At 40.3% G+C, this 17,601-nt stretch overlaps 2 protein-coding genes across 5 annotated transcripts in view; one reads left to right on the forward strand and one right to left on the reverse strand.

Moving 5' to 3' along the window:
• Positions 1–8,931, reverse strand: part of LOC137106243 (receptor-type tyrosine-protein phosphatase epsilon-like) — a 51,129-nt gene extending 42,198 nt beyond the window's left edge. For all 4 annotated transcript variants that reach the window (XM_067489419.1, XM_067489417.1, XM_067489420.1 and 1 more), the window contains exon 1: positions 8,777–8,931. The gene's annotated coding sequence lies outside the window, so the exon portion shown is untranslated. The remainder of the gene's footprint in view (positions 1–8,776) is intronic.
• Positions 8,932–9,841: 910 nt separating this feature from the next.
• Positions 9,842–11,840, forward strand: LOC137106225 (clarin-3). The gene is made up of 3 exons (XM_067489362.1): positions 9,842–10,366; positions 10,808–10,993; positions 11,084–11,840. The coding sequence occupies exons 1-3, from the start codon at positions 10,138–10,140 to the stop codon at positions 11,353–11,355; spliced, it is 687 nt and encodes a 228-aa protein (XP_067345463.1). The 5' UTR covers positions 9,842–10,137; the 3' UTR covers positions 11,356–11,840.
• Positions 11,841–17,601: the final 5,761 nt, after the last annotated feature.

Here is a 17,601-nt window from a genome sequence, read left to right on the forward strand (position 1 = left end):
TGAGTGGGATATTTGGCTGTTTATTTCTGATATTTTAAAAGTATGAAGAGAAAGTTAAACCTCCCAAATCTCACACCTCGCTTGGCTTGAGTGAGCCGCCAGGTTAACGTCGTAAAATGGGGCGAGCAGGAACAAAATGGAAAGAAGAAGTTTGTTTTGTTTTTTGAAAGTGAGAAAAAAAAAAAAAAAAGAATGGAGCAGCCAGAGGAGCAGCTGGCAGACAAAGGTAAAAAATGTCCACATCTGAATGACCTGTCTAACCACCATAATGAAAACAACAAAGTCCCAACAAGTTCTTGGTTCCGGATTCATTTTACATTTTCAACACATTGTGATGTGCTGGACACATACTATACGAGTATAACAAAAACTAATGCAAACATCTCTGAATGTAAGCACACACGAAACTAATGAGGAAACTACTCATGGAATTTTGTTTTTCCCCAATATTCAATATAGGAAAAAATGAACCTTTTGTATATGTGCATGGTGTTGACCCTCAATTACTAGTTCTGCCTTGTGTTAAAAACAAACCAAAACACTCCACACGCCTTTCATGGTGGAATGTCTACTGGCATCAAAAGAGACCAATTACGACAAACAAATGTCCCATCATTGTGAGTGAATGTTGTGGAAATGGCATTGTGTCTGAGCTGAGCACAAAAAAATAAAAATAAAAAAGGACCTGGCCGTGTACAGAGAATTGTTATTGTCACAGGGAAATTGCTTTTCCAGTTGGAAAACGTATTGTATGACCAAACGTTTCACTCTCTCATGATCGCTAAAGCTGAAGGTCAGCATGCCAAAGTCACGGCGTGGTATGTCATTTTTTCTATGGATGAATAGATCCAATCTCCCCATTAACAACAGGCCTATTTAATCCTCTACTACTTTACCTATTAGTGATTTATTTTCTGGTGGAAATTGTGTAACACTATAAGCATGAGAGGAGTTGCCAGCCGTTTGAAAAACATAATATTTATCGAATGCCAAGGAGACTTTCTGGAGAGACGGCCTTCTCTCAGAAATCACAGAAAGTTTGCTTTCATCACTGCGGGCCAGCAGTCAAAGGGCACACAGCTTCCCTGCTCATCTCTCCAACACTCACTCAGGGTGGTTGTATTATCTGGACAATCTATCCCCCCCCCCATTCAAAATGTTTTGCAATACCATCACAGACCAGCAGCTGAAATTACATCCTTTAACAATAAGACAGGAATTCGATAAGACGAGGCACATTCAAGGTTCTTCCCCTCATATTATTTCCAACACACTCCATGAGCCAGACTACCTTTAACCTTGGTCCCTTATATCATCCAGGACTGCTCTGATGATAATGCCATGCATTAGCACTTTGCTGTGCTCGCCTCAGCCATACATGCCTCTCAGCATGCAGGGCATGTTAGCCAACTCTTGATTCCGGGCTCACTGCTGCATTTAACTGCTCTCATTTAGACCCATTCATTAAATAGAAAAAAAAAATTGGAGTCAGAACTTAAAGGTGCTTTTAATGAATGAGATCTGACCTCATACAGCACGACCATCCTTTTCAGCTCAACACAAAAAGTGACAACCCAGACAATGAATTAATTCTTGTCGCTGTCACCGCCGCCCTTTGTGATGTGATCAGCACACTTGTAATTATTAGAGTCTCAGTAATACGGATGTTAAAAGGGACCTCTGGGCAGATGACACTTTGAATGAATAAAATCTGAATTTATGTCTGCAGTGGATTTAGCAATAACTGAGGGCCTGTTTAAATTGTTTGACAAAATGACTAGCCCTGTTGAATTACCCTATTGTACTTGTGTATAAATGTTGTGTGCGCAGTAAAACTGTTTACTGGAGCTACTCCAGCGCCTCCCAACTGCATCGTGTTACTGAAAACACAATGAAAATATTGAAGGACTGTCATGATGATCACAAACAACTCCCTGTTTAGCAGCCTTGAAAGAATGGATGGGAAATGGGTTGCTTTAGAAAGCATCCATTATTCATTAAGCACTGTACTAGTCCATGTCAACAACCTCTGTAGTGACACAGCCAAACCATTCTACTTTCCCCCTTTCACTCACCGTTTCTCCCATGCCTTTCATCTCTTCTCTATGATCTGTGGCCAAACACTTAAAAAGCTATAAATTGTAAAACATCCAACAAAAACCTTTTAGACTCCAGATGTATTTGATGTCAGAGTTTTAAAAGCATACGATCCAACATTCACATTTCAATAAAGACAGGGGCCACTGCGGCCGAGCATTTTATGAGGTGCAAGTAATAAATATATACATCTCATCTCATGTGTGCTGACACACTGCACAGAAACAATTATCTGATGTTACATGCAGAGGCTGATGACATAAGTCGCAGGAATGGGTGTAACCACGCTGCACCTCCAGCCATCCTTCAGAGTTTATGGTGCCGCAGAAGTAAGGGGAAGGTGATCACTCTTTCTACAAGTGCCACGCCAGCTGTGTTTGGAATCAGTTAAGGGCCACTTCTCATGGTTGTGTGCAACGAAGAACACTCAAGTTCAATGCTGTTTTAATGCATATTTCAGAGCGACACTTACCAGCAAAATATATGTCTTTTAGCAATCAAAAGTAATAAAATATAAGTGCAAAAATAAGCTTCTGTTTCACTCTCCATGCATCATCTTGTAACCTTAAATATCTGGTGCGTGAGCGTGATGTCTTCTGTGCCTATGAAATGCCTGCATCTGAGATCAAACCAACAGCTTTCAAGGAAATCTACAACAGCTTTTTGCTTTGTGTCTTGGCTGTCAAAGCAATATTAGCCATGTTCCCAGCCTCTGGCGTTCCCTTTGTTTTCCATAGAAAACCAAAGATTTGTTTTTCCCAAGCCATTCAATCAGATAAAATAAAGTGGACTGTGGCATGTTTGTAGGCCAGAGCTGAACATATTTGCTTTCACGTCACTTAAAACCAGGCCACATACTGTAGCCCAGGGAGTTAATCTGTGCTGGGCTCCACCCTGATTTCCCTGAGCAGGTCTCCACATTAGGTTGCCATATTTTGGCCTAAGAAAAAGAAAAGAGATTAATTCAATAAAGTCACATCTGTCTACATAGTTAAGAATGGGAATGCGAATGTGTTACTATAACAAACATGCTTTGGCAGTTTTTCCTTTTTCTACAGCCTTAAGACACAGAGTAGAAAGGCCACCAGCTCAGTCTCGCTAAAATGTGTCTTTTGAGAGCTTTGTGCTGTCCTCACACAAAGTGAAATACCATAAAACAGACAAACGATGTGTTGCCAAGAAGCGGAGTACAACACTTTTATCACGAACAGCTGTTGGAGTGACATCATGCGGTACTTCCCTGTCTCACAGTCTAGTTTAAAATGAGGGATTCCCAGACTAGAGATTGGGAAACTCAGCCTCTTAAGATCAATGTCACAGAATGAGACGTGATGAGACGGAATACTTCTGTTGCACAAAACCACAAGTAACTTTTCTGATGCTTCTCTTGTTCTGCATTTGTCTTGCTAAGTCATGAACACTTTCTGTTGTCCTGTCTACCTTCTAAGGCTTGTGACACGTCGAGTCTCTTTCACTGTAGTTTTTGCTTTGTATTTTGCACTATGTGACAATAGTCGGACCAGCGTCGGCGGCCTTTTGGCTGATTCAGCCAGTTCAAGCAGTTGACGAGAGGGATCGATCGGATTGGTTTACTGAATCTGTGCAAGAGAATTAACCGAGGGTTGACAACACCTGTAGTGCAATTTACAACTTTTTGTGATCTAACAAATTCTCAATTAGAAGTAGCTGTATATATATATATATATATATATATATATATATATATATATATATATATATATATATATATATATATATATATATATATATATATATATATATATATATATATATATATATATATATATATATGTGTATGTATGTGTGTGTGTATATATATATATATATATATATATATATATATATATATATATATATATATATATATATATATATATATATATATATATATATATATATATATATATGTGTGTGTATGTGTATATATATATATATATATATATGTGTATGTGTATGTGTATGTGTATATATATATATATATATATATGTGTATGTGTATGTGTATATATATATATATATATATATATATATATATATGTGTGTGTGTGTGTGTGTGTGTAGGGAGCAGGAGGGGTGTGTGTATGCAGAGGTTATGCTTTGTTTAGGATTGTAAAGCCAAAGTCTTCAAACAGGCTCAGAATGTACAGTTATGTTCAATAGCTGAACCCCCGTTATTCCCAGTTTTTCTTTGTGTAAAAACATAATTAAAATCACATGATCTTAGCAGGTCTTAGCATTAGGCAAATAGAACCTCAGACCAAAAAACAACTTGGGAAAAACGTGGGCAATACTAAGTACCCCATGATTCAACAGCTGGATCCACCTTTTGCAGCAATAACTTGAACTAACCATTTCCTGTATGACTTGATCAGCCTCTCACATCATAGTGGAGGAATTCTGTCCCGTCCTTCAACATTACTTCAGTTCATTGAGGGTTTTGGTCATTCACTTCTGCACAGCTCTATTATGATTTGTTTAGATGCAGTTTTGTGAACCTCAGTCGTGCTTTCATGTTGTTTTTAGACAGAAGAGGTTTTCTCCTGACAACCCTTCCAAACCAAACAGACTTGTTCAGGCTTCTTTTTAACTGTGCAATTATGCACTTGAACACCTCACATGCTTAGTGAGCCTATGCCTACTGTATGCATCGTCTGACCTTGGGAGGGATGTGCTGGGACGTCCACTTCAGAATAATCTCTCTCACTGTAGAATGTTGAACTTCAACTTGTTACAAACGGGCTAAATGCTAAAAGGGCCAACAAACTATTGCTATTGCTGCTTGCTATTTCTTTCTTGGTTCAGTTTTATTAATAATGGTATTGTCAAAAAATGTATGTTGTTTTTCGTCTGAGGTTTTATTTCACCTGCTACCTTCAGAGGATTTTTTAAAATGTTTTAACCCAAAATAACAGAATAAAAAGAGTGGGTACTCTATGTGCTAGCTGGCCATTGGCTATAGTCTTTGGGACGTGGTGCCCCTTTTCCGCCCAGAACAGGGTGGCGATATATTCGACCTTTAAGCTGAGCTTGTTGTGTCTCTAAGGCTCAAACCCATGAACAAGGATCACAAGTAAATACTGCTTCACTTTAAGGTATCGCAAACATTTTCTTTTCTTTGCCATCCCCTGATTTTATCACTGCAGCTAACAAGGGATAACCTTCATGACCAATTAATCCACTGACTGTTCATCATATGGTGATTAAATCATCAGAAAATCATAACAAATAATTAAACAGTCCACACCCGTAAAGCTTTCGGTCATCCAATCCATTAGTGGAGTAGCAGCTCAGTGCGACAAATGGCAAAGAAGACAGGTGTTAGAGATTCTGGGGGGTTTCATTCTGTTCAGGAATTTAATTTTAGCCCCCACTGAAAGTTTTCTACTGTGTCTCACGTGATTTGCCTTACTGTTATCTCAGAGACGCATTTTACAAAGCCTCCTTTGAACAGATAGTGGGTGAGTTCAAAAAAAAAAAAAAAGGGGGGAGGGGGAGCTTGATCTCCTTCCAGCTGTTTCAGTGCTTCAGTACAGTTATCCATCCCAAACTTTCAAGTGCTGCTGTGGGGATTTGCAGAGCTGTACACTGACTCTTAAGCAGCCATGTGTTTAATGGGGGGGGGCCGCAACCTTTACTGTGTCACTGAGGTCCCACTTTTGTGCACGTCCTACTGGCACCTCACGTGTTTTGCTTCCGTTTTTGCTGTGGTTGTTGCTTTCTAACACTTGTTTAAACATACTACACACTTTTTTCTCTTTGAATACATTGAAACATTGCATCTAACACAAGCTGTAAAACACTCAACAACTCCTCCCCTCGACTTTACTGTTTTTAAAACTCATTTTAACCCAACTTCATAATAAAATGACTCCTCACTATCATTACTGAATCTTATAAGCCCGGTGCTAAGAGGCAGGCTGCAGGTTCTGCATTCTGTAGTCTTAGCCACAAGCACAAACAAGCCTACGGTTGCAACACACTGCAGCTTAATGTGCTTTAGCAAGCTTCCACTGGGTCAAGCAGAAAAATACCAGTTGGGATACAAATGCTGTTTGTATCAAAAGGCGGATATTACTATTACAAATTCCATGCCTAATTCATGAGTCCTTCTTAGATCCCTAGCTAGAACCGTTTCTGCCAGGAAATATATGACAAGTTCTGGGTCAGACCAGGCTTATCCCTAATTGTCGTGACTTTACACCAATTACTTCCTTCTCCGCCTAGTTAAGGGAAAAAAGCATACCTTCGAGCACAGTGTAGTTAATGTGGTTACAGCCTCAGAGAGAGAGCTGGCACAGCGTGTAGCCTTGCCGTGGCAGCGCAAAGCGGAATCAGAGTGTTTCTGAGACTTAGAGAGAGGTGGCGGATAGATAGAGGGAGGCTGAGCCGCTCCGATTAACTCCAGGGGTGGCAATTTAAGGTTTATACCCAACAAACTGTTAGATACTCCAGGTATGCACCACGCGCTGCTCTCCACCTCACTGTGGATTTTCATTAATCGTCGCATCTGTTGCGTTTCTGCGCAGCACACCCACACTCGAAAAACATACACTTCCCAATCATTCCAATATGCCACTTCACAGTTTTAACTATAGCTGGAAAAACTACAAAAGAACATGTTGGCAGTGGGTGAACAGCAATGAAAATAGCTACTGCAATTTTAAACCTGTTGAGTAGTTGGACCGTTTTCTAGAAGAAGAAAATAAATATACTGAATGTTTGTTATCGGATTTAAATCTCCTAGGTAAATGTAGTCAAACACACATTATACATAATGCAGTCACATCAAAGACTTCACAAAAAGGAAGAGCAGAACATACAGGTCATTTTGACTGAACTAAGGCTTAAAAGTACAAATTGCTGTCACAAAACAGGGTTTATCTGGATTTAAAGGTGAATAGTAAAAAGATGAAAGCTAAATCCATCTGCCAACAGTGCTCAGCAGTCAAATGTTATTTCTCCCTGCTCCTTACAGTCTCATTTGTCCTGGGGAGCAGTGACTATTTGTTTATTTCCTTTCGTCCTCATTAAGTTCTGCCAAAGCAATTGCGGTTCCTTCCAGGGCCCGTACAGTTTGGCTGACAAGGAATTCAGAGAGACATATTTAAAACAGACGGAGACAAAAGAGAAAGTAAAGACAGTAAATGAGGAAGAGAATGATATACCATGTGGCTGTTCTGTGAATATGAAAATGTTTATAATGAAGCCAAAAGGGTGCTGGAAATTGATAACTACAGTCTTTTTTTTTTTTTTTTAGTGCAATCGATAGCGGATTGTTATGAGTGTGTGACTGGTCCTAATCAATAAAAGCTATGTGCTGTATTGGCTGGTATTGTGCCCATGGAAAGACAGCTGACCCTTTCTAAACTTGGCAGAGCTGACACGTTCGGTCCGAGCCTTCATTTCCCCCTGGGCAGAAATCAGGTGTGTCTGAGGATGTGGCCTTTCTAACGAGGGGGAGAACGGACCGCTGTTTAAACCCACTGCTAAACATCTTACATGACGAAAGGCTGAGCTCGCATGTTTCAGGCGTTCACTACATTAAGTGAAGGTCATATTAAGTTAAAATGGCCACATTAAAAACATGCTTTCATTTCTCACGTGCTCATTTCACAGGCAGCTTTGCTGAATGTGCAGCACTTTGCCCTGTCGCACTGACTACAAGAATCATAGGATGTAATTTATCAGTATCTCCATACCATCAATAAACCTGGCCTGCTGCCAAATGTTGTAGGTTTACAGCCCAGCATTAAGGCCCTAGAGTCTGTGAATACAGACCAGAGAAGAAGCAAGTGACTAAATGGAACATGTGAAGATAAAAATATAAAGAATTAGTTACACTGATACTGCAGATGCTTCAGAAACATGCTTAAATTGAAGTCAGATGTATTGGCTGTGTTCTCCTGTAATCGTCAGTGGAGCAGGTTCATTTTTCTCAGTTGCAGCCTTGGGTGCAGCCATTCATTTCCCTTTACCCTGACCAGGGATCCCTGAGATGATGATCTGCTGCTGACCCTGACCTCCCTGAGAAGAGACCCTCCATGTGGGGATTCATGTCATGCCCTACAAAACCACAACAACATTGATCTTGTAGCCAATATTGCATTTGCTAACCCCTCATGAAACAAGAGAACATTTCAAGACTCCAAAGCCAGGACATGACTCCAGTAACAAGTCTTAGCAGATCCATCCATGATACCTGAAGTCCCAATACATCCCTCTGTTCACCGACGTGTTCAAACTGGCTCAGCCCACATAGACAAACATTCAGCTGCCGAATAAAAATTAAAGAATGCCAATCTTTATTATTGTGACGGAGACCGAAGACAAATTAGATAAGCCAGAGAAAACAAAGACAGAAACTCCGAACGCCCGCTCCATCAAACCACACTGACGCACCGTGGGTTCATTTGTCAAAAGCCATCGCGAATTTAACACGAAAAACCAAAATCGCCTTCTTATCAGGCGATGTGCGCGCACGTGAAATGGACGGTTCATGTGGACCATCAACCGCGCGCAGCTGTGCGTACCGGGCAGGTAACACGGCGATGTCTGCTGACAGAAAAACATGACGGCGAATTGGACGCTTCGCACTCGTTCACTACGTGTCAACATGCCGAAAACGGCGCGATAACGTAAGAGTAGCCACGCCACTCACCTTTGCGGCTTTAGCCGGGAATCCTGAGTGTCTTGGAAAAGGCGAGGCGGTGTTGCAGCGTTGTCGCCTGTCAGCGGATGGCAGGAGTTTGTGTTTACTCCAACATAACAGAAGTGGCTGTCAGCGGCCACACACTCACACTCACACACACACATCCTCTTTCCCTGTTTGGAAAAATGAGGGAGCCCCCGTCTGGCCACAAACGTTACTATACCTGGGAATGAGACCTGGGAAACCAGTACGTTTCAACAAAAGACATTTCAAGGTTTTATTTAAATTTTATTTATATCAATGATCAAAATGGTATTGTCTAAAAAAAGCAGACTATATAACATTATTAACAATGACAAATATGTAGGTAATTCATAAAAGTATCTATTTTTAAATTGTTTAGTGGTTACATTTTTTTTTTTTTTTTTGGCAACATGGTCTGCTGGGCTGTAAAGAGAACATGATGTTGGCCAAATGAGGAAAAGAGTGCAAAAAGTTAGGACGGGTATATATTATTGTAGATTTCCCTCTGCAGTGTGATGTAATAATGTAACCCACTGAACTGAATTCGAGAGCTCAATATGTGCCTCTCCCTGAAATGAGATTTTACTGTCACCAGTTTAACCACACATTCCTGGACATCTCTTCATCACTTCTTATCTGCCATTACCAGACGTCACTAGAGCTCCTACTGCCTAATGACCTAAAGTAGATGAATTGTGTGTCATAAAACAAAGGCACCAACCAGGTGTAAAACAGTGTATAATACAATGGATCCATTTTCTGTGAGATTTACTTTTTTATTTATATACCAATTCTTTTAAAAGTCACACTGACAACCTCCCTATTCGTGACTCAAACACGAAGCCTCTGAATTGAAACCAGGCACTATCATAACCATGATGTGATCACATCATCATTCCCGTAACTTTTATTTAGTGACACAGGTAAATAATTAATCCGCACTGTGTTTTATGAGCCTATAATTTAGAAATGGGACCTTGACTTCAGTGCCGTGAACATGCCTTGAAAACACCCAACAACTTTTTACATGTCCTAAATCTGCAATGGATAGTTGGTCTACTATACACCTGATGGCACATTCTTTACATCCCTGGAGCCGACGTGGCATAATTTTCATCTGTTGGGAAAAGCTGGTGTGCCTACCATGACAACCAACACAGTCTTTATCCTGTGAAACCAAAGGTCACAGTCATAATCAAGAAAGTTTATGACCTGCAGTTCACATTTCACTCCACCCAGGAAGGTAATTCACACACTGAATCCACAGAGGATCACAGCGTCCCATTCAACTTCCAAGGCTCAGAGAACAGACGAAGGGATTTACATTTAACAACTGGAACACAGCAATGCCTTCCCTTCAGAAGACCTTATTTTTCATTTCCAGTGCGGTGGTTACTGCCGTAGCTGTTGGGGTGTTGGGATACGCCATGTCAAGACAGTGGGCTATAATGACCCTACAGTGCCAAAGTGGAGGAATTGGCATCATTAATGGATCTGCCACAATCACTTTGGGGCTTTTCTTTGGAAACTTGGATAGAGTTCAATGCCCCTTTGGAGGCACTAATACTTTGGACGGTAAGTTTTGGCCAGTTCAAATAAATCACGCTATTTTACATCTACAAAATGAGAGGATACAAATTTTTTGAGATATCTGTCTCTGAAACGGCCCTAAATCGACAGCACTGTAAAAGTACATTTCCCTGTGACTTTGGGGGACTGTTAAACTGTTAAAACTGACTGTTAAAACTGTTGGAAGCATCAAAACAAGGCAAATACAATCAAACCTGTCTACATGATTGCAGCTGGAGGTTAATGAGGAAATATTGGTTTGACATCATTTGCCCGCCAATTGTAACTAAACTAATGTCTTCAAATATGTTCTCACACAGTTAATGTCTGCTCACATCCTTTCACCGGCCTCTACTGTATCATAATCAATGTAAGCGTCACTAAATTCTACATTTGTAATATTCTTGCACTGTGTGTGTGTGTGTGTGTGTGTGTGTGTGTGTGTAGTTTTTCCTGTGTTGTTAAAAATAGGAGGCTCCCATGTTGCCCTACACGGTTTGCTTCTGGGCCTGTTGGTCCTGTGTCTTCTGTTTTCTGCCGGCACCATCCTTATTGCCCTGTACAACAGTGTCAGCAACCCTTATGAGACCTACATGGGGCCTATAGGTATCTACACCTGCAGCTCGCTCAGCAGTAAGTCACACAAATGTTACATAACAAATCACTGCTGAATACTTTTTAAACAGAGTTCAATTTGTAACGGTGCAGTGCTGTGCTCCACAGCGTGCCTGTCAGTTGTGGTCCTGATCATATTTGTGGTGAATGTCAGTGTGACCAGCATGGCAGAGGATTTGGTAAAGAACTTTGAAGACACCATAGAGCTGGACAACAAGTCTTCAGAGATGCAGCTGGGATACTACCTAGTTATCCCGTTCACAGTGTTGTCTCTAGCTGCCATTGCCTTGATCTTTATGTACGATCACGCAGCTTACACACATAGGCGAGAACAGCAGAGGCCCACTGAGGATGCACCAAAGGAAATAATGATGTATTAGTGGCACTGGAGTTGTGTTTCAGTGACATTTCATGCGCATCAGGACTTTCTGGAGTAGCTCAGTGTCATGGGACATTACATAGAGAGGTTGTAATTATGTATGTAATGTAAAAAACTCATGTGCAGCGCATTTAGTGTCCAATGAGTAGGAATAGATTGGTTGCATTTAGTGTTGACATATTAGAAAAATGGTCTGATAAAATATTGTCACAATATGATATTTTAAATGCAGCCACATTACAGACAGTGGTTTGTAATATCGTTGAGTTTATAATCAATTTTTTTAATTGTATATAAAAATCAATATGTAAAGTTAGTTTAAAAAAAGGTTTCAAATCTTATTTATATTGAGTATTGTTTTGTCAGCTTTACATGATAAATGTTAACTTTTTTTGGAAATCAAATGCATCTTCACACCTTTAATACATCAACTTTCTGATTTACTCAAGTCCAATGGTGTTTTTGTTATTTATGTGCCAGATAAATCGGATTTTGGGAAAAAGGCAAAGGTTAAATTGGAATAAAATGTGAAAGAACTTATGGAAGTCAGAGGATTTGAGGGGATTCATTGATCTTTGCTGCCCTCTGTTGCTGAGATGATGTAAAAGTAAGGAGTCATGTCCATCCATCCATCCATCATCACAGGATAAGGGGGGGGCTAGAGTCTATCCAAGCTGCCATCGGTGAAAGGCGGGGCACATCCGGGACAGGGGTCGCCAGTCTATCCAAGGGCCACAAAGAGACACACAACCATTCACACCTACAGGCAATTTTAGATTTACCAATTAACCAAACCTGCATGTGGGAAGGAACCTACGCAAGCACACAGAAAACATGCAAACCCCACATGAAAAGGACACAACCGCCAGGGCACAACTAACCCGTCCAACACCAGAGTCAAGTCTTTAAATAATAACTAATAATTTGGTTATGCTGGTATATTTTTGGCAAATGACCTTCCTAAAGAAAGACAGAATGCAAACAAAAGCTTTTTTAGATTCCCAGGAGGGAGCGATGACAAAGGACACACATGACTGTAAACCTAACCTGATGAACTTTAAATGGGTTAATGTTACAATGATGCAGCTACCACATAAAGTGGTAGAAGCAGGACCTTTTAACAACTTATTAACATTTAGCCTTTTTAACCATTTATCCATCACTTTTCAAGGGTTTCATTACACTGGTTTCATTAATCTTTTCAACTTTTTCAGCTGAAGAGCATCTAAATCTTAAGTATGTGTTTAAACAATTTACCCATTGGTGTTAAATGAAATAAATGGCAGCATTCAATCATGTATCCATCGCTTCTGACATACATTTTAAGAGATTTTTTTTACTCTAATATTTTTTATTGTTGTTCCATTAGGTCACTGCTTCTGGACTATTAAATATTATTGACTGGATACTTTTCAGCCAGTTCAACTACTTATCCATCTGAGTAACATCGTCAAAACTTTCTTTTATTATTTCAACTATTTATCCAGACATTTTGACTCACTATTTGAAGTTATTATTTGAGGATAAACAGTTGGATATCAGTGATCAAAATGGTATTGTCTAAAACAACTGTATAAATAACAATATGTCAAATATGTAAGTAGTTAATGAAATTCTCTAATTTTAAATAATTTAGTGGTTAAATTCTTTGTGTAAAGAGAACATTTATATAAATAAAGCGTTAAGAGATAAATCTAATCTTTTGGCCCATTTACTTATTTTAATCTGTAGCTCTCTTGCTAAGGCAGTGGTCCACGGACCGCAGGGTCAGTGGTACGATCCCCACCCGGCTATATGTCGAAGTGTCTCTGACCATAGGCCACCATAGAGTTGGTGGTTTGCGCACCGCTCTTCCTCACCAGAGTGTCCCTGGGCAAGACACTGATCTCCCAACAGCCCATCCCCAGCCAGACAGTGCCGGTCCAAGCCCGGTAGAAATTGTGGAGGGTTGTGTCAGGAAGGGCATCCGGCATAAAAAACTGTGCCACATCAACATTCAGTCAGTGATCCGCTGTGGCGACCCTGAACTCACAGGATAATCCGAAAAGACAAAGTAAATAAATGAATAAATAAATAAATAAATACATACATACATTTGGTCAAATCATTAGAACTACCACTTACTATATTACATTCAACTATGACCTCAGTAATAATCACATAGTTAAATTATCACCTTTTCGACAGTGTCAACTGAAAAATTGGGAGATTAAAACCTTGTTAAAGTAGAGGTGCTGTTAGATTGTACAGCTGTTCCTAATAAAGTGATCAGTGAGGGTATTTAAAAAGGACTTCCAGAAAGGAAGAAAAACATGCTACACTATGCTGACAAATATGGTGATTGGACCCAAGCTTGCTGGATCTGTAGACTCTGGGATATTTCTTGCTGTGTATTGTCTCCTGGATCTTCAGATGCTCTCACAGCTGTGATTCACATGGCTGTGTTGACATGAGAGCAAGGACAGGGTGTCCTGTTACCGCTTCCCGTGTCCCATCACTCAGAGCCTAAAGTCTGTTTGGACATGCCCTTTCCAGCACCTCTCAGCCCGGCAACCCCTTCTACCTGCCTTCAAAAGAACCACTCTTCCTTCAAGTCTAACACTTCAAGGGAGCTGCGGAAGGATGCGACAATCTGCTTTGTTGTTGTCACTGTGAATGTGTATTAAATTTCTGAGAATGCATGCTTTATGTGATGAATATAACACCCAGAAGAAAATCCACCACAGCATCTGATTTACAAAAGGTAAATGTGAAGTCAACTTTTTGCTTTTGCTCCCTTTGACTGCTGATTGACACGGCAGTGAAGAGTATTTTCCATTTTAAATATTGATTTTTGTATTTTTCTATCTGATGACGATAAATAACAAATATTGCTGATGTGGTGGAGCGTGCGTTCTCCAGATGAGGCCACATCAAAGCCTGTTTTGGGGCAAAACCACTTGCTGTGAAGCTGATAAGCTCTTCAACACAGTACAGATCTGTCAACCATTAGAGACCCATGAAGAAAAAAATCACCTTTTGAAATTCATCACTGACCCAGTCTGACCCCCGATAGACTGCAACCATTCCAGAACAGAAGACCAAAACTTCTAGAATTATAGATTACACTCAGGCACAGATGAGGAATAAACGGCACCTTATAGGCAGGAATAAATGCATATTAAAATGACATAGGATCCATCAATTCCCAACATCGCCCTGTTTACCAGCTGTATTTAACTGTATCTGTTCCCAATCCTCTCCTATGTGCACTGAGGTGTGGAATAGCTGAACTGCTATTGAGATTGCTGCTCTCGCCGTTTGCTGTGCAAACATCTATTGAATAAAATCAGAGATGGGCAGTAATCGCTTCCTTTCTGCATATTCTCTGTCTCTTGGCTCACCGGAATGGAAAAACCTGGGATTATACAGAAGCCCTGAGCCCTGACCACTCACTCTGTGTGATGGGATTAAAACGGAAACTTTTGTACCTGTGAAACCTTATCCGTCCAAGTCCCGCATTACAAAGGCCTGTGAAACAGACACCTCCAGCTGCAGGGTAGGGGGGGCACACATTCAGTGGAGTCCATGGTAGTGGGGCAAAGCGGGTTGGGGGAAGGGGCCGGGTCTCTCAACATCTCTGGGAGTAAATGTCACAATTAAGAGTTATGGATGGGTGCATGTATGCAGGAGCAGTGCTAGTTTTCACATGTTCCCAAACAATACATGGCTTCTTACCTATGCACAGTGCGATGCACTATTAGAAAGTTCTTCAACTTTCCATTTGATATTCTTATCACTACTCACTGATGACCTTCCCCCTCGACAGTGCCAGTAAAACAACAGGGGGTGTGTACCTGTTGCATTTTCCTATAAAGTAATTTGTTGCATGGTCACTGCTCCATCTTGTTATGCTTTGGCAACAGCGAAGATACAGGATTTTAAGTGCATAACGCAGAACAAGTTTCCACAAAGGTTGGAATGGTATGTAATATGTAAATAAAAAGAGAACTGCTGGACTCTTGTTTACATATGGTTGTTTCTTTGCATGGTAGATTTTAACTTTCATTTGTGGATGCAGCAACAAACTGGTTTTCAGAGGTGTCCTGAGCCCACGCAGTGATTTCATCTACAAAATCATATTTGTTTTTATTGGAGTGCTGCTTGAATGCCTGAAGGTTACATCCATTCAGTATTAGTCTTGGCTTTGTCCCTTGTCTACACAGATATTTACAGATTATCTTAATGACAGTATGTACAAAGGATGATAAAAATCCTCAGATTATTTGCAAGTTTTTGTTCAGAAACTTAATTCAGAAGGGTTTGAACATGTTGATGGCATCATGAGAAATTAACCTTCCGACAACTTTGCTTCTGCAAGTCTCAGTTTCTCTGGGATTCTGTTTTTCAACCCAATCCTTAAACTAACCTGTTTTTTAATTTCTCCCAAATTTATGTTGCCCCCTTTCTAACTTTTACGAGCTGTGTTGCTGGCATCAAATTCACATTGTGGAGACAATGTTCAAAAATCTGTCATATTCATATAATGCATTGTGTTTGCACTGTTTACAATCAAAAACAGATTTGAAATGATTTGCAAATTATTGCATTCTCGTGTTGCTTACATTTTTCTCAGTATCCCAGCTTTTTTGGAAACAGGGTTTGTACAAGAGAAAAACATCAATGTGATGTACTCACACTCAGTCTGACCATGTGCTATTAGAAGGAAAGCGGGTTCCTTTACTTATCTCCATCATTAATCTTAATTTGTCAGTGAAGGCTCAGGCGGAGGTGGAGGGAAGGAGAGAATGAGGAGGGTGAGGAGGGCTAAAAGGTAACTGCACCCCTGCTGCTCCATTATGGTGTCATTCCTCTGTTAACAGAAGATAAGATCTTCTCCAAATCACCTGAAGCCAATTCTCCACTTTGCCTGGATGGAACAGAGAGACGGAGACAAGGGAAAAAGACAGAGAGGTGATCCAGCCCAGTCTCACAAAACCCATGATAGAGACAATCTGAACTAATCTATCTGTCCATACCTGACCAACCCGTCGGTGCTATAAAAAAATGTGCTTGATGCCGGATGAAAGCTTCCTGCCAGAGTGATAAATGAAGGGAAGGCTGAGCACTTTCACTGCCCCATGCCGTTTGACACCATCGTTGATTAATCTGTCTCTGATTGGCAGGTGTGATAGATATCAGTAGGCGCAACACGTAGGGACAAACAGGTAACCTACTGACACAGTACAGTACACAGCTCAAATGAATTGGCACCATTTGACCCGGACACCGACAGACAACAATACATTTTAGCCTCAGCGGCGTTTTAAAATGTCAATGAGAAAATCTTGGAGGGCAGTAAAAGAGCAATAGTGTACTGGTGTACTAGCGTACTCCGTTTATTTTGTGACTGTATTGGTTATAAATCGATACAAGAAACAAAATGAGATGGTAGCTATACAGACATAATTAACTGATAACAGCGCTCATGATTTCTCTTTTTTACACAAAAAATTCTGATTACTGAAAAACAATAAACAATCATACAAACACATTTACAGTACAATACAGTACATTACAGACTGCGACACAGAAAGCACTGATTGGCCACAACACTGAGACCAACCTGTGGTGTGAGTGTTGTGATGGACATGGGTCATCACAAGACAAATAGAACACTGGCCATGATCAGCAGGTGTCAGAAGACAAAATGCAGCTTGCTGTGTACGTAGCTGCATAGAAAAAGTTTGGTCGGAGTGACCATGTTGACCAATCAAATCCACCAGGTGGTATAATGTTGGCACAATTTTCCCAGGGAGTAAAAGACTCTTTGGAAAGTTGCTTTGTTTTTTCACCAGGTGGCAGCATTGAATAAATAAATCAACAAAATCAAATGAATTCCTGCCTCAGACTTGTAGTTAATAGCTTTGTTACCTGATTAATAGTAGTAGTAAATAATAAGTAGTTGTAATAGTATATGTGAGTGCACTTTGTTTTACAAAACACTGCAATTCTGTTTATGTCATAGAAGCTTGTAATATAGTAAAATAGCACAAACAAAAATGAATAGCGTGCTTATCTCATAACTTCATTTTACATGCGAGTTTATATGAGTGGTTTCATGGGTCGTTTGTGTCTCCATGAGATAAAAGGCTCCTGCGTGAAGGAGGAGCTCACACTGTCACTGGAGCGGGACAGAGATCCATAGATCACAGACACTCAACTGTAACTGAGACACTTACTCACAGACTGCAGGCTGTTCCTCAAT

This window comes from Channa argus, chromosome 20 (assembly GCF_033026475.1).
Source record: "Channa argus isolate prfri chromosome 20, Channa argus male v1.0, whole genome shotgun sequence".
NCBI classification, from domain to species: domain Eukaryota; kingdom Metazoa; phylum Chordata; class Actinopteri; order Anabantiformes; family Channidae; genus Channa; species Channa argus.